The sequence below is a fragment of the Macrosteles quadrilineatus genome, unplaced genomic scaffold (genome assembly GCF_028750875.1).
Source record: "Macrosteles quadrilineatus isolate MER2022 unplaced genomic scaffold, UCM_ALF_1.0 Scaffold_9__3_contigs__length_116548681, whole genome shotgun sequence".
Classification (NCBI taxonomy): domain Eukaryota; kingdom Metazoa; phylum Arthropoda; class Insecta; order Hemiptera; family Cicadellidae; genus Macrosteles; species Macrosteles quadrilineatus.
Window position 1 is genome coordinate 28,243,968 of NW_026542602.1, and position 21,134 is coordinate 28,265,101.

At 34.8% G+C, this 21,134-nt stretch overlaps 1 protein-coding gene across 1 annotated transcript; it reads left to right on the forward strand.

The window, feature by feature from the left end:
- The first annotated feature begins 235 nt into the window (after positions 1-235).
- On the forward strand, positions 236-15,908 carry LOC129002768 (glutamate-rich WD repeat-containing protein 1-like). Its single transcript, XM_054430809.1, has 8 exons — positions 236-541; positions 2,826-2,959; positions 4,653-4,787; positions 5,031-5,253; positions 6,001-6,175; positions 11,345-11,510; positions 11,832-11,999; positions 15,753-15,908. The coding sequence occupies exons 1-8, from the start codon at positions 352-354 to the stop codon at positions 15,888-15,890; spliced, it is 1,329 nt and encodes a 442-aa protein (XP_054286784.1). The 5' UTR covers positions 236-351; the 3' UTR covers positions 15,891-15,908.
- Positions 15,909-21,134: the final 5,226 nt, after the last annotated feature.

The window sequence follows — 21,134 nt, forward strand, 5'->3', positions numbered from 1 at the left end:
TGGATAAACTACCGAGAGTATTCAATTCGTCAAATAAAGTGTTACAAAAACAACCCCTTTACTTATTCGGTGCAACCGATACTTACATTCCGAAGAAAAACCCGTAACCACCCGGTACAATCGATATATATACATTCGATATTTATGACGTCAGTATAAGGTTTCTGTACATGTGAACTTGTGCTCTCCTGGCCAGCAGGCTGCAGAGCAGAAGGCTTTTGTCTTTGTCTGTTTGTCATAACATAACCATAACAAAATTTCGAGGTTAGGTTACGCCGTGTTGTAGTTGTATAGGTTAGTTATTTTGTAATATCATTGACATTATTATTTGCCTTACCAATTATATTTACAATGGACATAGAGAATGAAGAAGTCAACGACGAAGAGATGAAAGAAGACGTACAAAACAATGAAAATGATGACAACTCAAAAGTTGAAAAGATACCAAGGAAAATATATCTCCCGGGACAACCCTTAGCCCCTGATGAAGAACTGGTGTGCGATCCATCAGCCTATATAATGCTCCATGAATATAATACGGGTAGGTAATTCAATATTTCTCCCCATTCCATAGCCATTTATCATAACACTTTCGAAAACAGTATGTAGGCCTACCTTGAATAGGTTTTAGATGTAATTCCTATAAGTTGCTACACATTAATTGTCATCAGGATCTTACTGTTTTTTTTTTCATTTAAAACCTAGGCTAACCCCTAAATTATGTTTTTACAATTAACCTAGTCTGAGTTTTTTTTTATCTTCTGGGCCTTTGATAACTTATGAAACACTGTATAGGTTGTACTAGGCCTACATAGGCTACTACACTAGTAGTACGCTTATTCTGCGCGTAACGGGATGAGTGAACGTGGGCGCAACAATGGTCTTCCACCAAGCACATATCCTACTTACCGGTGTCACTAGTGAACACAATGTTATTTGTATGGGCAAATAAACCAAATCTCAGTCAACAACAATCCTAACTTCTCGTCCATTAATTAACCAAACTCATTGGTAATATACGTAATGGATTTCCAACAGTTATCGATAGGAGGTTAATCCATCGTTCATGTACATAACGCCTTTTGATTAAATGAAGCCTATTTCCTTATTTGTTATGACGCCTATAATAAACAAAACTTAGCCAAACTGAACTAATTTCACTTAACCTAATTGCCACAGAACGGTGTAAAGGAGTCTTCTTAAAAATATTGTATGGCTTATAATGATATATAACACATACTAACGATAGCGCTATAATATCACCTAAAAATTAGCAAAAATCCAATATATGTTTATCTAACTAATGAATCTAAATGCCATAAACGGTTCCCACACTGCTTGCCTTTACCACTTCCATTGCCACTACCTACGTGGAACTGTTTCCTTCCCTTCCCTCAGAATTTTAGTATTGCATGTACATTAATCTATCTGCCACAAACTGTTCCCACACTCAGAACTTCTCGCCTTTACCACTTCCTTCCCCACTTCCAACTACGTGAACCTGTTTTCCTCCCTTCCCATAGCCTTTTAGTAGGCTATTGCAGATGCATTAATCTAACCGCCACCAACGGTTCCCACACTAATAATGTAAAAAGCTGCTTAGTTCTAAATATATACATATATATTTGTAATGTAAAGGTGAATTTTAATACTGAACATAAACTGTAGGCACCATCCGTTCAAATTCATATATATATATATATTTATTTATATATGTGTCCGTTAGCGCGATAACTCGAGCAAAATTGATCCGATTTTGATGAAATTTGGTACAAACGTGTAAACCTACATTTATTTGAACGAGTTTGCAAACCAGCATAATCGGACCATGGGATCAGGAGTTTATGGGGGGTTTTATGGGGTAAAAATGGGGTTTTCTCATTTTTGACCCTAAAAACTTTAAATTTCTAAATTTCTCTCTAGACCAGTTTGAAGAGCTTAAAAAAACAAATAATTTAGTATATTGAAGTGTTTTTGAATGTTCATTGACTACGGAGAAAATTAAAAAAAATTGTAAATTTAAAATTCCCATGTTATTCTTATGGAGAATAAATAAACTGTTCTAGTTTGCTTGTTTTTGGATATATTTTAATCAAATTTGGCAATTTGGTTAATTTCATACTAAGCTATCAATATTTCAATTGAAAAAACACACCTCAACATCTTCCCCGTAGCAGCAAACCTAACTACTCACTAAAATTAATGTTATAAGAAATAAATCTGAAAATTTATAGGGAATATTTTAGTAGAAATCAAGCCGGGTAAATGGGAATTAGCTTAGTATGCAGGTTTGCTGCGACGGGGGTATTTTAAGTAAGTTATAGCAGTTAGACAGGGCTGCTTTGATGCTGAGAATAATTAGAGATGTTGTGAAATCTATGGATAAGTTTAAGTTATTGGATTTAATAAAGACATTGCAGTAGCAACTTATATCAACATTCTTTATTTTTGTTTATCATACTAATATTATAAATATATTGTTATAAAGGCTATTTACTATCAGTTTTTTTTTCATTATATTATCATCGTATTCAATAATTCCTGTTGAATAAATTACTCATATTGCGTTTTTCTTGTTAAAATTTTTATTGATATTCGTACTTTAAACATATGTATCTATTATTATCTAGTATATCATTTATGTACTACTGCATTTACCATAATTTATATTTTTTTTTCATTCTCTCAAATCTAGGAATTGTATCTAGCCTACTTGAACTGTTGAAAAAAGGGATTTTCTTTTAATAAATGAAATATTTAGCTCCTTTATATTTCAACATCATAAAAATACTGAGTCTTATTCAACTAAACTGTTTTTATTGCAGGATCCCCTTGCCTAAGTTTTGACATTATAAAGGATTGTTTCGGCAACAACCGAGAGGACTACCCGTTGACTGCTCATATTGTTGCTGGGACCCAGGCAGATCGTCCAAATAACAACAGTGTTATTGTGACTAAGGTAACAGAGTACGGTACCTAAGTGAATTGGAATCCTCTCTGTGCCGAACTAGTTCCTAGTGATATTATCCTAGTAATTGTCCCACCCTCTTCTAGATTGTGGAAAACAATAGTCAGCCACAAATATTTACAAATCAAGTGTTTCAATAGGGTAAATTGCCACCAGAGATCAGAAACCTCAAAATCCAACCATTTAAATAAAAACTGTCAAGCTAGTTTATAAATATAGCGTTTTATTCTCATGATGAATTTTTTTAATATTCATTTTTACCTTATATTTATGAGCTTTTATCCAGTGATACTTTGGTGTGTAATAGTAATTTATTTATTATTGTTAATTTTATTAATTTTATTTTTTATTATTGTTAATTTATTATTGTTAATTTTCACAGTTTAAATATTGATTAAATATTGATTTGTTGCTAATTGTTGTTTGTGATGTTTTATTCAGTTTTTTTTTAGCCAAACAAGTACATTGTAGGCCCTACTCTTTCCTTCTATATTGCATACTAGCTGTACCCGCGGGCTTTGCCCTGTTTAACTTCACAAGTGAGCTTGTGCGCATGGCTCAATCACGTCCTGGTTGAAGTTCGTTCGCTACGCTCACTCACCTTTAGGTTGCAGCTCATTCGCTCCACTCACTTGCCTTCAGGTTAGCTCGTTCGCTACGCTAACTCGCTTCCAGGTTGAAGTTCGTTCGGTACGCTCACTCACCTTTTGGTTGAAAATTGTCTGTAGTCATAAATTTAAAAAAATAATAATGCTGCACCCTGTTGGTAATCTTGTAACTTTATTGCTATTGAACATCATAGAACAGAACCAACTTGTTTAATTGAAACAGCTGTTAAGAAATTTCTTTTAAATATGAAAAATCATAAGGTTAACATGGGAAACTCCAGAGCCACTGGGGGGAGCCCGTAAGCCCGATCAGAATAAAAACTTAGTTTTCCTATTTAATGCCCAAAGAATCAGTGTACCGAATTTCAACCTCCTAGGTAAATGGGAAGTGGGAGAATTAGTGATGAGTGAGTGAGTCAGTCAGTGAGGGCTTTGCCTTTTATATATTTAGATTACCTTATTTCTTGTGTTCTTTGACATCTATAGCAATGTAATGTTGACAAATGACAACAAATGGAACTTTATTCTAATAACTCAACCTTTCTAATAATTAGGCCTACTTTTTTTACTAAAATAAATATGCAAGCCTAAATGGCTTACTTCTTTCAATCCAAATTGGGCAGGCTACAACAAATTCTCCTCCATAGACAATTTCGAGCAATTTTCTTCATATGAACTTAGCTCTTGCCTTCTCTCTCGACTGATCTCCACGTTGTTTTTGGCCCTCTTCTTTTCCTGCTTCTTTGATGGTTACAGAACAGAGCTTGGCTAATGTTATTAGGCCAATAGCCTTTTCTCAACATGAAGCCTATTCACTTGGTATTTTCTCTGTTTTATTGTTGTTTAAACAGGGTCACTTCTGCTCTCCTCCACAACTCTTGGAATCTCAGTCCATTGGATATTGTAGATTCTATAGGGACTTTTCTAAAGAGTCATGTGGAGGGTTTTACATGCAGAGTATCAAATTATCTGCATTTTTATTTTTGTATTTATAGATAGGTTATTTTTAAATTTTTTTATTTTTATTATTGTTAAAAATTGGTGTTTTTTGTCTAAAACATTATACTTTTTTGTAGCTTTCCAATATGCACAAGATACAAGATGAAGAATCAGATTCAGATAGTGATGAAGATGATGAAGAAGATGCAGCGCTAAAACCAAAAATGGAATCCATCTTAATAAAACACCACGGTAGTGTCAACAGGATTAGGGTAAGATTTTTTTCAAATATGTTTGTGACAAATACCATACAATTTTTTTTTTACCCCTATGAATATAAAGGTTTGTAGGTACGCAACTTAAGTGGCAATGAACAAATGATTTGTCATAAATTCCAATTGTGAACCAATTTCCAGTTAGTAGTCTAGTAACATAATTCTACCAATTATTCTGTTATGGCGTTATCAGCAACAAGAAATCAGATAATACGAGTAATTTGATGTTTGGTTACACAGGTGACTCAGAATGGGGACGCGGTGTTGTGTGGAGTATGGTCGGAGCAAGGTAAAGTGACTCTGTTAGATCTCAAGCCTCAGTTGGTATCCCTGGAGGACCCGATAGAAGCTGCGGCTCGGAGGAAGACCGGTGGTCGAGTGGGTGAACCAATCAGGCCGTTGTTTGTGTTCACAGGACATCAGTCTGAGGGCTACGGCATAGCCTGGTGTCCTACTCAACCTGGCAAGTATATATGTGTAAGGTGTAAATGTGTACCTTGTAGTATAGTACCTACTAATTTTGTTAATGGCTGCAATAGAAACAAATTTGCATCCATCCCCCAGTATCCTTGGATTAGTCTTGTTGTTGAGGCCACCTTGATCGTATTTCAGACAGTTTGTAAAAACACATTTATTAATATTGTTTTGCAAAGATAAAATTCATCTTTGTATTATCGAATAATTTAATCAAAAAGCTTATGTACAGGAAAACACTTTCTAATCTAGAACATTTGGACATATTTTATATATAATTTGCCTCCAGGATTGATTTATTGACCTAAAATGAGGTTACTAATCTGTCGTCAATCAGTCCTATATATATACAGTCCTAGTTTAAACACACAACATATATGTGTTAATAGACACTTTGCATGTGTTTATGTGTTAGTATGTGTGAAGTAATTTTGAGGACGGCTTGTGCAAGAGATTATGTTTGACATATGATGACTGAAGAGAAGATTTGAAAATGGGGTTTTAACCCCGAAACTATTAAGTCATCTATGACAATATAGGACTTATTGACGACAGGTTAGTAACCTCATTTTAGAACATTTGGGTCTTCGGCAGAGCTAGATTCTTCCAAAATAAGTTAGATTAACTAGGCCGCCTAAAAATAGCTGTTTTGGTAAGAGTAACTGAGATATTGAAAGAGTCAAAAGAGCTATAATTAGCAGGCCTACTGGTTTCTGTTAATGATGAGCTGTTGTAGGTGTGCTAGCCACTGGAGACTGTCGTCGCAACATTCATGTGTGGAAGCCAGCAGACAATGGGGCCAGCTGGAGTGTGGACCAGCGACCACTTGTGGGACACTCTGCCTCTGTCGAGGACCTGTGCTGGTCTCCTAACGAGCCTTACGTGCTCGCCTCCTGCTCTGTTGACAAGACGTGAGTAGGATAGCAAATCAAATCAAATCAAATCAAATCAAATCAAAATATCCTTTATTCATTTAAGTACAATTGTACAGGAATAGAGTCAGATCTTACAAAATAAAATGTTTTACATTTAAGAACTAAAAATAAGACAGAATATCTATTTTATTTGTTCTCCCAAAACTCTTCAAGAGAATAAGGGGCAATTTTAATCAAATACTGTTTCAGACAATTTTTAAACTTTTTTGTATCATTTTCAGTTAGAAGTATTTTTGGAAGATGGGACATAAATTTATTTCCTGCGAATTTTGTTTTCTTTTTATAAAATTCTAGATTGTGTCTATCAATTTGAGATTGAGAACGAGTGTTATAATTATGACTAATTTTGTTTGATACCTGAGTTTTTGTAATATTTTTTGCATAAATAATAGTTTCCAAGATATATAGTCCATGAACAGTTAGTATTCCAAGATCGGTAAAAATATGTTTTACCGATTCTTTCCTTTTCAAATTAAACATTGCCCTAATTGCCCTTTTCTGGTACGATAGAATCCGTTTTAAGTTTTTTGATGTAGTTGCTCCATATATACTGATTCCATAAGCTAAATTAGAATGAACTAAGGCATAATAGATTGATATTAATGTTTTTAAGCTGCAAACTTTATACATTTGTCTTAAAGCAGATACTCCTGAAGACATTTTTTTGATAACATGATCAACATGTTTGTCCCAGGCTAGATTTTTATCAATTATTAAACCAAGAAATTTTGTATGTTCTACCTGTTGTAATTTATAATCTTCTAAGATTATGTCTGGATTTAATTTGTTTTTGTTTTGTTTTGTAGAAAATGATACAAAATTAGATTTTTCAGGGTTTAAAAGAAGGTTTTTGCTATCTAAGAATTTTTTTATGATGGAGAGACTGACCAATGATGATGCCTCAATACTTTCTTTTGAATTTCCACAAATGGTAATATTAGTATCATCAGCATACAAACAGGCCGCCCCGCCCACAGGCATCAAGTCAGGCAGACCCCTCAAGTATATTAGGAACAAGAGGGGCCCCAACACCGACCCCTGCGGAACTCCATGGCGGACCATCTGCATCTGTGAATTAAACTTTTGGATGTAATTATATTTACTTGAGAAATCTGATTTATAATGTTCTATCTCAACATATTGTTGCCTAAGAAATAGGTAGGATCTAAACCAATTTAATTCTTTGTCATGAATACCTAATTTTGATAAAGTGTCAATAAGATTTTCATGCGATACACTATCAAATGCCCTTGTTAAATCAAGAAAAATGCCAATTACTTTTTCTCTCTTATCCACTGCATTTATTATACTTTCAATAAATTCAATAACTGCAGTGACTGTCGATTTGCCTGCTTGAAATCCATGTTGTTCTGAATCCATTAAGTTATGTTCATTTAAAAAATCCATCAATTGTATAAAAACAACTTTTTCTAAGATTTTTGAAAAAACTGGAAGAAGTGAAATTGGTCGGTAACAGGAAACATCGTTTGGTTCCCCTTTTTTGAAAACTGGAATAATTTTTGCTATTTTGAGTTTATTAGGAAAAATGCCTGAAATGAGAGAAGAATTTACTATATGTAAAAGAGGTTTTAAAATAGCAGGAAGAACTTTTTTAACAGTAATAATTGAAACATCATCATAGCCAGTAGAATATTTGTTTTCAAAAGATAATATTAATTTTTCAAGATCTTTCTCATCAATTTGCTTGAATTTGAATTTATTAATGGAAATTAAATGCTGAGAATGCACCACACTATCTTTTCCTTGAAGAATTTTAGGAAGAACAGAATTATCAACCACAGACACAAAGAAATCATTGAAACTATTACTGACCTGGAGAGGGTCAGTAATAAATATACCATCTCTCAAAATATCAATGTTACATTTTGAAACCTTTTTGTTGTTTACCTCTGAGTTAATTAATTTCCAAGTTTGTTTTGCTTTATTCTTTGCATTATTTACTTTTCTATCAAAAAACATTTTTTTTTTCCTTGTCAATGCATTGCTTTAGTTCAGCTTTCAACTTTTTAATGGTTACCTTAAGACTTTCATTCTTACTTAATCTAAATAAAATTTCTAATTCTTTAATCTGTCTTTTTTTGCATATTATTTCTTCAGTAATCCAATTACTTTTTTAGAAACAATTTATCGCTGTTAAAGTTTTAGGGAAAAATACATTAAAATAATGATTAAATACTATAAAAAACATCATATTTCTTATCTATAGGCGCCTGATAGACTTCTAACCAAGTTTCTGTCAATAACTCTTTCTCAAAAAAATCATAATTATTTGTTGAAAATTTCCTTATTAGTTTTTTTGTTATTTTTTTACTGTTTTTGTTTGAGCATGAAACTTCAAAGAGTTGAGCATCATGGTCCGAAATACAAGTTACAATACCTGTAATTTTACAATCTCTATTCTCTATATTACTTATAATGTTATCAATAGCACTCTGTGAATTTAAATTTACATCTATCCTTGTTGGAAAATTTACCCAGTATGACAAATTATATATCTTTAATATATTAACAAAATCTTTGTATGTTCTATCTTTATTTAACACATTTATGTTAAAATCCCCTGCTAAAATTATATTTGAAAAACGTTTACTTAAAATACTACACAAACTTTCAAATTTATTCAGAAAATTTTTAATCAAACATTTTTTGGGAGACCTATATATACAAGCTATTACACAATTTAAATCAGCGAAAGAGACCTCAGCAAGACAACACTCAAATTCTTTCTCTTCTAATAGAGATTCAACAGCAGGTATTAGGATTTTTTTACTTTTAATGTTATCTTTTATCATGATCATTACTCCACCTCCCACTTTTATAGATCTAGCAAAATATGAACATACTTTGTAATCTGGAATACTAAAAACTGATATTTCTGGTTCTGTCATTTTGTGTTCAGATATTGCCAAAACAGTAGGTTGGATTTCTGTGAGATTAATTTTTAAGATGTCTAATCTGGATGATAGGTGCTGCACATTTTGATGAAATAACAGTAGATTTGAAAAACTTTTAGCTATTTTGGGTCTGTCTGATGACTTACTTGAGAGTTTAAAAGGGATTTTTCTAGTAGGTCTGTTATTGTAGTTATCTAGTGGTCTAAAAAAACATTACTATTTACAAGCTGTGGGATTTCAACATTAGTATTTACAAGGCTTACATCTAAATCAATACTACTATCACTAGACTCTGTGTTACCAATGATCTGGACTACACTCTCACTATTACTCTGCTTTTTGTCACACACTTTCACTATTTCACTATAGGCAAGATGACCAGGAACTACAGTGGACTGCAAACATGATTGGTCATCAGATGTGAGGTCAACTACAACTGTTACAGTTGGCTGGTGGTGGGTAGTGCCAGGTGCAGGTTGTGGGTTGGTTGGAGCAGGTCCTTGTTGAGCATTAGGTGTTGTAGGAGACTCCTCAGCAGCTGAAGTCAGGGGCAAGTGTGAAGATGAAATTATTAGGTCTCGGAGACACTGTACAAAAACTGGGTGTGTCAGTCCATTACGTAAATTTCCTGTTGAGGTTTCATCAAATGTGACAATTAAGATGGATGCACCAGTTCTGCTGCAGAATTTTTTAAGATTAGCAATAAAGTGATGAGGAGGTATGCGATCCCGCACACATCCCATAGGAGAACAAATTAATTTCTTGAAGTTTTTGTTTTTGAAATCTTGTTCTAACTGTTTGAAGGCTTGGTTGTAGTTATTAAGATAGTTGCTGTAGTTCCCTGAGTTAAGAAAATATTTAGGTTTCGTTACCAATCCATAAATTGCTGCTCCATTTTTAGTTTTCTGAAATGTTAGATCTTTAGCACAGAAATCTTTTTCACATGGTTTCCAAATTTAGTTTTGAAGACTTTGGCTACTCCTTGACTCATTTGCTTTCCATCACTGAAATCAGCAGATATGCAGTGTGCAAAGGCTACCTGTGGGTCATGACAAAATTCATTAATTACATCGCTCATATGTGCATCGGTTAGTTGAATATCCTTTTTAGTAGTAATTAGTTTGTTTCGGGCCCAGGTTGTTACTTCATCAATGATGATTCCAGCCAATTTCTCCTTTCCTCGACTGCTAAAGTGAAGACCATGTCTTGTAAAGTCGCAACGCTCAAGCTGGGTCAGATTGATCAAATAAACATTATCCATCCTCTGTGTTAGTTCCTCGATGTAATGATTCACGGTGTATAGATCAACATTTATAGGATGCATTAGGGGCTTGTCATATCTAATAGGTATGGTTGTGATGAAGATGGTTCTTTCTTCACTTTTGAGTTTAAGTTTATGTTCTAGGTCTTTATAGATATCGCCAAACTCGCAATTTAGGCTGTCATTTGTTCCACCAATGATAACCACAGGGGTGGAGGCTTCAATGGCTGTAGAGTCAATGACTTGGGCTAACGTGGTGTTGGCTCTTACGTAACCAAAAGCCTTGATTCTCCCATGGCTTAGATATTCAATTTTATTAGCTACTCCTCTGCCCTGGCTATCCGAGCAGAGGGTTAGCTTTAAGTTTGGGTATAGCTGTTTGGATTTTCTTGTGATTGTTTTTTTATAGTGTGGATTTCTGCATTGTTCGTTTTGTTTTTGATTTATTTTAGCAGTCTCTTTTAGCTTTGGAGAGTGCGTGGCTTGAATCTGTTACTTAAGGCCAGAAGTTTCAAGCACAAACCACCACATCAATCAAGCTAACTACGTATTTCAAATATTTTTTATTTAATGATTAATTTTGTCTAGTTTTACAGTGACACAGCGTTTTCCTCTCTGATGTGCGCAAGTGCCATTGTATGACAGGACAATGTACCATTTACTTTTAAAGCTAATATCGGGCAAATTATTGTCATTAACTTAACGTTGTTATTAAGTTTACATCCTATACATATGAATCAGCTGTAGCTAGTTATTCTTAACTAACCAGCAAATAAAGCTGTAGAAAAATGTGTTACTCACTTACCATTAATCTAGAAAAATGCTTTAATTTGCTTCAAAGTAATAGGCCTAATTGATATGTATTGTAAATTTGAAGAAGATGAACAAATTGAACTAATCACTTTGAATTAGTACACCATTATAAGTTGTCTTCAGACTTTTCTTTTATCACTTGTCGTTGGGTGTCAGGATACGTATCTGGGACACACGGGAAGCTCCGACCAAGGCCTGCAAGCTGACTGTGGAGGCACACACCAGTGATGTCAATGTCATCAGCTGGAATGAGAAGGAGCCACTGATAGCCTCCGGGGGCGATGACGGCTTTCTACACATCTGGGACTTGAGAAACTTTCAGGTAAATAAATATGGTCCCGACTGGTGTGCTTTGGCATTTCACCCAAGTACAATGTTTAGGAAATATTTCAAGAATGTAGTTTCTAGCCTTCAGAAAGCTAACACTGACTTTGCTGGACAAGCTCATAACTACTTTGCAAGAACGTTGATTTTACCAACATTACTAGTGCATTAGTGTATGTTCAGTGCCAATGCGGTCTAAGGTATTGCCTCCCTTACCATCGTATGTTGGAAAAGGGTCCCATTCCTGTTTAGGTTGGGTTTGGGGAGCTCACCTTAAATAACGTGTTTACCAATGTGACTAAACTTTGTTCTGTCACAGACCGGGAGCGCTGTGGCCAGCTTGAAGCATCACTCAGCACCTATCACTACAGTAGAGTGGCAGCCATGTGAGAGTTCCGTTTTAGCAGCTGGTGGAGAGGACGACCAGATATCACTGTGGGACTTGGCTGTGGAGCGAGATGATACTGACACCGACACAGAAATCAAGGTTAGTCGTGTAATACTCTGCAGTCAATGTCTCCAACTACATAGGATCTCAATTTCCATTTGTATTTTTCATGATTGTGTGTTAAATTTTGCATGCCATATACATATTAATATTTGTCGAAGCTTAAAAAGAATTTTTGTGAGGAAATAACAGACTTACCCAGATGGGAAAGAGCCCCCCCTGGCATAAAAAAAAGCATTTTCTTCCTTTGTTTATAGTGTAGTTTTAAGATGCTTGTGCTATTTTGGTGAACCCACAAAAATCATACCGGTAATATAAAACCTATGCCCTAGTGCAGTGGTCCCCAAATGGCGGACCGCGGTCCGGATCCGGACCGCCGCCTGGTTTTTTACGGACCGTTAGTTCGAATTCACAAACTGTGTTTTTTATGTATTTTTATCTTTTAGTGAATTTAAAATTTATTTGAACCTAAAGATATATCGGTACCAACCATTAAAGATTAAAATATTTTATACGAGAAAACTATTTTTATCGAAACATAGTTAATTCATAGTTAATTCGCCGTGCTCCGCGCTAGATAAAAACCGTTATAAGCGATGCTATGCACCGGCGTTTTCTTTACGCTTCCTCCCCCCCCCATCGCTAATTGAACTCGCCCACCCAGTGGCCACGTCACGTCGTCATCGCCCGGCAGGCCGCCCGCACTGGCTGTAGTCAGCACTGTCGATGTCGCGTCGTCTGTTTGTTTACTAATGTGGTGTTTAGTTCTCTCATTGATTATTCATCCTGCCGTGTGTTAGTTATGCAAAAAGTGTAGTGCGAATTACTTACAATGGATAGCAAAAAGCGGAAAGTAGACAGTGAAAATAGGCAGTTTTTACCAGAGTGGACGGACCAGTATTTGTTTATACTTCCAAACAAAAGTGGAGCTGTGCCTGTGTGTTTGATATGTCAACAAACGGTATCTGTTGTCAAGAGTTCAAACGTTAAACGACACTTTGAGACTAAACACAAGCCGTTTGATACAAAATACCCAATAGGAAGTGATCTTCGCAAGTCTAAGATTGAGAGTTTACGTTCGAACTACTTAGCTAGTACCCAGATATTAAATCGAACAATGACTGCCCAAGAAAGATGTGCAGAGGCTTCTTTGCGTATTTCGTGGACTCTCGTTAAACATATGAAACCGTTTACTGATGCAGATATAGTCAAAGAATGCATGATTGAGGCAGGAAACGTGTTATTTGAGAATAAACAAGACGTTGTTGACACTATTCGACGCATGCCGCTTTCTGCATCTACCAGCACACGAAACACTGAAGTTTTAGCAGAAGAAAGTTCTAAAAGCTTGAAACAGATTCTAGCAGCTACAGACAGATACGCTTTAGCATTAGACGAATCATGTGACATTACCGATACAGCTCAATTGATTGTTTTTGTGAGGTTTTTGGACATTAAAAAAGAACAGTTTGTGGAAGAATTGTTAACTATTTTGCCAATATCAGGGCAAACACGCGGAGAGGACTTGTACAATGTTTTAATGGACTATTTTGAGAAAGCTGACTTGGATTTGAAAAAAATTATATCAGTAACGACAGATGGTGCTCGTGCGATGACAGGGAAAAACAAAGGCTTGGTAAGTCGAATGAAAACAGACCCTAAATTTAATGAAAGTTTGCTAGCCTACCACTGTATTATCCATCAAAGCGTGTTGTGTTGCAAACTGAATCCTGCTCTTGAAGGTACAATGCAAACTGTAGTTAAGATCATTAACTTCATACGATCAAAGTCTTCACTTAGGCACCGTCAATTCAAATCACTTCTTGAGGAAACTGAAGCACAGTTTGACGATTTATTACTTCACAACAACGTAAGGTGGCTGAGCAAAGGATTTGTACTTCAACGGTTTTTTGCTGTTATGGAGGACATAAAAGTATTTCTTTCAGAGTGTAGTGAAGAAGTTGCAAATGAACACTTGGGCTTTCTGCTTGATACAGAAGACACTATCCCAAAAATAGCTTTCCTGACAGATGTCTTCAGACATTTCAATATGTTAAACTTAAAGATTCAAGGGAAAGGACTTCTTGTGTGTGAGCTTCTCTCAGAAATTAGAATCTTTACGAGAAAGGTTGTTCTTTGGTGTGAAGATATCAGTAACGAACGAGTGCACTTTCCCAGCCTGAACTCAGTTTGTGAAACCGACGACGTTATTGACATGAAACCGTTTGTAAACTTTTTAAACAACCTCAAATCTGAGTTCGAAGCTCGATGTAGTGACTTTGACAAAATAGGGAATGTGGTTCAAGTCCTAAATAACTGTTTTTCTCTAAAGCCTAATGGAGAGTGGACCAATGAAGCAGCAGTAGTTTTGCATTGTAATAAAGCAGCCCTGCAAATGGAAATAATAGATTTCCAGGAAGACATTGCTCTGAAGGACAAATTTAGACAAGTCCCGAAAGAACTTTCGTGTGAGCTATTTTGGATCAAGTATGTGAGCAGTGAAAAATATCCTGAACTGAAAAACTTGGCCATCAAACTGTGTACAATGTTTGGATCAACGTACACATGTGAGTCTGCATTTTCAAGGATGAACTTTATCAAAAATAAATACAGATCTCGCCTCAGTGACAGCCACCTCAACAACCTGATGAGAATCAGCTGCACAGGACTCATTCCAAACTTTAAAGAAGTGGCCCAGAATAAAAAATGTCATTTCTCTCACTAAGTTTGAATACTCATTGTTCAGTTCTTTTATTTAAAAATTTGTTTAGCCTGTTTAGAATTTTTGAATTAATAAAACAGCTGATGATTTAAAGATAATCCATTGTATTATATAAATAAATAAACATTATTACTTTCTGTTCTTCTTGTAAACATGACTTTCATTTTTTCTCTTAATTTTTCATTAATTTACTTAAACACTCCACACTCATATGTGAGTAATCTTTATGTATAATTTCTAAGTGCAATTAAATTTTATGACACAATTTATAATTTGTGATTTTTTTCCAAACCTAAACAATAGGCTATTTTCTAATAAATTCAAACTTTTTTATGGCATTTAGGCAACAAAAAAATGTTACAAATAGCATGCGCAAATAGGCTTAAATCACACCATTTTAACTGAAATTTTGAAATTTCTTCCGGGGGAGGATCCCCGGACCCCCCTCTTGGCTGGGGGGTATTCCACCCCCCGGATTATTGTGCAGACCGTGACAGTTTTATAGAAACTTAGAATGGACCTCCATTACATTTAATTGGTGACCACTGCCCTAGTGTTCTTTGTTACATTCTCTGTTCATAAAATAGTATATTATGTTACTAGTCCTGAAAATAAGTGTTTACCGGACAAGTGTGGTCGTTCCCGTGCGAGACGAAGTCGAGTACGGGATTACCATACGAGTCCGGTACACACATTTTGAACGAGTTACGTACGATAGTTTATACCATACTACTAAATCTGTACAAATCCTTATATATTACCACCAACTAAAGGACTAAAAATCACTAGTGATAACCTCTAAGAGAGGTTTTTCTGTTTATAACCACTCATTGCCACCCAAATATAGTATAATCAGCTGATTGGTGTCCGGTAAAACTCATTGCAGTAGTACGCAATGAAACCCCATTTGATTAAGCTGGCGGCAAACAGCTGTTTTCTGCACTAAATCCTTGTGTGGGAAGTTCGTCAAAATAGTGTAGTGTGGTAAACATATTTTTAGGTAACTGTAGGAAAACGTTTCCACCTTTTGGCTTAGAAATTGTTTTATTAACTAACTTGATGTCCTCTAGGATTTGCCGCCTCAGCTGATGTTTATTCACCAAGGTCAGACAGAGGTCAAGGAGCTCCATTGGCATCCTCAGCAGCTCGGTGTCATCATCAGTACTGCCAACAGTGGCTTCAACGTCTTCCGTACTATCAGTGTATAATAAAATGATTCTTTTCAACATCTTGTCTGTTAATTTCTTCCAGACCGTATAATATATATACAATAATATTACATTTGGCTACTCTTTGATGCAGCTAAGTTGTAGAAATGTGTAATGATTGTTGGTATACAGTAGATGTAGTGTCCAGTTAACAAATTCAATACCTCAGTGGCTCAGTAACGTATAGATAGATTGGCAATAGATTGGCTCAGTGGTGTAACAGAAGGGCTCGCAATGCGGAGGGACCCAGGGGCCCGTGAAATGGCAAGGTGAAATGGCGAGCTGAAACCGGCGAGCAGAGAGGCCAGTGAGACAAATGGGGCCGAAAATTTGGAGTTCATTCTTATTGAAATGTCATTGCAAAGAGGGTAACATGAAGTTGTGCAGGAAACTTAAGTTTTGTATTTCTCCATAAGATTAACATGGGAAACATTGTTATGAAACTCCAGCTGTTGTCAGAAATTAAAAGTGAGAAGGAGAACATAATATGTTCTCATGTTAATTGTAGTGATGTTCGTATCGATACGTATCGATACATAGAACAAAAAATATCGATATTTCGTATCGATACAGAGGTGCATATCGATACGCCCGTATCGATACACCACCAACTAATATCGTATCGAATACCGTATTGCTTATGTTTTTTTTGTTTGTCTATGTTTGAGATCGGTGATCAGGATCAGACCAGAGTGAGTTGAAAGTTTGAGTTCCTTCCAGCCAGAGTCCAGTCAGCAATCGCCAATCAGCAGTCAGTTTAAAACTCCAAACCCAAACCGTTTGTTTTGTATTTGTAATTGTATTGTAATTGTACAGTTACAGGTTACAGCATGTAACCTATCAAAAGGAACATCATTAGGCTACCTTTGCTAAGTTAGGACTTTTTTTAAATTTACCAACACTAACACAACAATTCCATAAACACTAAGTTGTGGCCCAACATTAGCGCAGGTTGTTTATTTATTGATATAAATCCAATTTTTTAAGTTAGTAACATTTTCTCCAAGCTTCCTCTCCTCGAAGTTTGTTTGTAGGAATTTTATAATTTTATTCGGTACTTTCCTGTTAAAGGGAACATTCATTATTAATATCTAATAATAATAATTATTATTATATGTATTATTATTATTATATTATAATTAATTATTAATAATAGCGATGATTTTTTTCGATTCGTCGATATTCTATTTTTTGATCTGATATACTGGTATTAATGAACGAGAAGTCAGTTGACAACTGCGATAAGTTAATATGGTACTTTCCTGAAAGGGAAAATTCATTATTATCGATGATTTTTTCTCGATATATTGATATTTTTGTTTTCCTTTACGATACATTACAAATTGACAGCTGATCTTTAGGATAAAATATAGTCTATTATATGGATTAAGAAATGAAACTGTTTTAAGCTAACCTAACATAACCAACCAAACTTGCTGTACCATTTAAGAAATCCGTTTGATAACAGAAAATGCGATTGGAGAATATTAAGCGGAGTTTTTTAATGTTACAGCAAGTTTGGTTAGTTTATTTATCGTAGTTTGTCAGCTGATATGTTTCAATTTGTTAATATCGATATATCGAGAAAAAATCATCGATAATAATGAGTGTTCCCTTTTAAATCTGTTTGAAGATATTAAATCAGAAGGCATGGGTTTTTTTCTAGTGGGGCCTTGCATGGATCGTAAAGGAAAACAAAAATATCTATATATATATATATCGACAGAGATCAGATCGATAATAATGAATGTTCCCTTTAACAGGAAAGTACCTTTTATTCTACCATCCTTATAGACAGTAAACAGGGATAAAACATTTTTGTATTTCCACCTATGTTTTGCAAATAACCTCAAAACTGGGCCATAATCATTCATTAATGAAAATGCTTATTAGTCTTAATAGGCCTACTACTAGTAAGTACCCGCCAGCATTGAAAGTACATTTTTATTTTCTATAATTATCCATGTGCAAAAACTAGGAAAAGAATAAAATCTGTTGCGGATTTAGAGGTTATGTGGTAGTTTTATACAAAAAAAACATGGAAAAAGGTTTATCTGAGGGAATATATACCACTAACAATCTTTAGAAGCATGTAATTAACATAGCATTTGTCTCTGCATCTTGTATATTTGAAATATATTTTTTTTAATCATAAATAAACAATACGATACGATATTTGATCCGATACGGGTAAAAATCGATACATGAGGATACAATACGATACACGTATCGATACACTACGTTATGATACGTATCGATACGCAGTATCGATACATTGACCTGTATCGCCCATCACTAGTTAATTGTAAACAGTCAATAAGTTTGCTAATTTAACAGTTTGCTACAAACATTTACTGACTTGGTTGAAATGAAATATTTACTATTTGAATTTGGGTTGGCGTGAATATTACAATATAAAATACCCCCGCCGCAGCAAACCTGCAGACTAAGCGAATTTCCATTTGCCTGATTGGATTTACACTTAAATGTCTCCTTAAAAATATCACATTTATTCCCTATTTAAATAGAATCAGTTAACACATACTTAGGTTTGCTGCAACAGGGAGGGTAAAAGTGTTTTTTATGTAAAATGTTAATAGTTAGTAAGAAATAAAAACATTTTCCAAATTTGGGCAAAATATGTTAGTAAACAAGCAAACTACAACAGTTTCTTATTCTCCATAAGAATAACATGAGAATTTTAAATTTACAATTTTTTGGAATTTTCTCCGTAACCATTAGGCGCATTATAACGCTTCAATATACTAAATTATTTGTTTTTTTAAGCTCTACAAAACAGTTTGGAAAGAAATTGCAGAATTTTATGTTTTTTGGGTAAAAAATGGGAAAAACCCATTTTTACCCCATAAAAGCCCCCATAAACCCCCGTTCCCATGGTCCGATCATGCTGGTTCGCGAACTCGTTCGAATAAACGTAGGTTTACACGTTTGTACCAAATCTCATCAAAATCGGATCATTTTTGCTCGAGTTATCGCGCTAACGGACACATATATATATATATATACTAGCTGTGTGCCCGTTCTACGCACGGGGATCTTATAGTAGTCAGTTAAGATTATATTAAGATTAAGAACAGCAGTTAGTTTATATATTTGCAGATATGCTGGCAAAACTATTATATATAAACCTTCGCAAATACAGTATCTGACAGTTCAAGCCAAAATAAATGCTTCGCAATTAAATGTCACCCGGATCGTTATGGTCCATATGTCCAATGATTAAACTAAAAAATGTTTTATAGATCCATGAAGCGTAGCCCTAAAGTAGGCCTATAATTGAAAGTTACTTTCCACATCGGTTAACTTAAACGTATTTAAAGTACTACCTCAACCTCACCATTTAACACTTTATTCCGGTTGACATTTTCAGTATCAAAGGTGCTCTTGTCCATTCCGTGAAACACTGAGAAATAAGGACATTAATGCGTTACCAACAGACATACACACAACAATCCAAAAAAGGCCACGAACTATTGATACATAAACAATATAAAGGCGTAAACAATTCATGATGGTTTGCCCAACAATAGTTTTACTCAAATAGGTTATCATTTTCTTAGCATACCGGGTAAGCTAAGATTTGGAATCCAGACAGAAAAAGCAAAACTTATACAGAGTTAAGATATCACTTAAATTGAATACGGACGGCTCTAATAAATAAGGTGCAACACCAACGATAACTAATTTGTAAACTACAGTGATGTGTTGGTACCTACGTAAAAATGATTCTAGCAGCTACCAACGGTTCTAAGGAAAAGAACCAGTACCTACGTAAGAACCTACCTAAGAACTATAGTAAATTGGACCAATTAAATACATTAATATCTAGTCCCGAGGTTATTGATCTCTTGCTTTTGGATTTTCTCGTAAAAAGTTATAGCGTAAACTTATCGGTGTCAGTTTGAAAAAAAGCAACCTTACCCAAACAACTTTTTGTTATTTAATAGATTACGCATTCTCTAAACAATGATTAGTATATCTATTAACATTAGAAGGAAATGTGACGAAAATCACACAATGTTGGGGTTTTGGTCATTTGTAATTTTATTTTTTAAGTAGGTAGGCCATGTATTCTATGGAAAAGTACCGGTATCAAGGATCGTCGTCAAAAAGGTCGTTATGAATAAATATGTAGGCTTACGTACCCAAGATATGAGCTATGGGCCTATTGGCTGTATGGTCCAGCGATTGCATCACACGGTGAGTAGAAACAGAAAGTGACACATTGGAAAAGCGAGTTTAGCACTTCCTCTGTTAAACCTCTGTTACAATCACCCACTGCAGTTGTGATTTTTTACTTTAAACTTTACACAACCGCCATTGAAGCGCCGTCAATGAGTGGAAACCTTTTTTGTAAGCTATTGGCGACGATCATTTCAGTGTCACAGCCCTATACAACACTGATTCAAGGTCTTCTTCTTTCTGGTTGTCAAAACTCAAGAAACATTTTATACTCAAAGAATTTCTGGTACCGATTTGGACAATGTCTAGTTATTTAATTTCATTTACGGTTACACTATTAGACTATATTATTGCACTTGCGATTAATTAAATCCGTTATGTAAGAAAAACGTTTTTAATCTCACTTGGTTGGGATTTGCTTTCAAAACGTGATTCGAAATAGTTGCGGTATTTGTAAACAACATTTGTAAACATGTCATTGACAGCTAGAAAAAATAATCTTGATCCGAACAGCTGTTCGTTATTTCATAGACGATTATGTGATAAAAATTGAACGGAAATTTGACAAAAATCGCACAAAACTGCATTTTTGAACGTCCGTAATTTTATTTACAAAGTAGTGAGGCTATATTTAAATCACTAAAGACACTCTCGCCAATCCAGTGAATACATTAAAATGACTTGGATCTTGATATGTACTCTGGTTTTCACGGAGAAGATTGCGTAAAATGCCATCTTGAGTGTTACAGACAAAGGGACAGACAGACAGACAGACAGACAGACAGACAGAAATTGAGATAAGACTCGTTTCTGCTTCTTTAATGTATAAAACGTAAAAATAACCTAAACGTATATAATTCTGAGCAATGTACAGACAAAACTCTAATTTTATTTATATAGATATAAATATATATATATATAAATATATATACATATGAATTTGAACGGATGGTGTTTTTGGCCTCTAGGGACCTCAAAAACGAAAAAAAAAATCGGTCCCGGGTCCAGGTCTTACCATGAGTACTACGGTAATAGCTTATT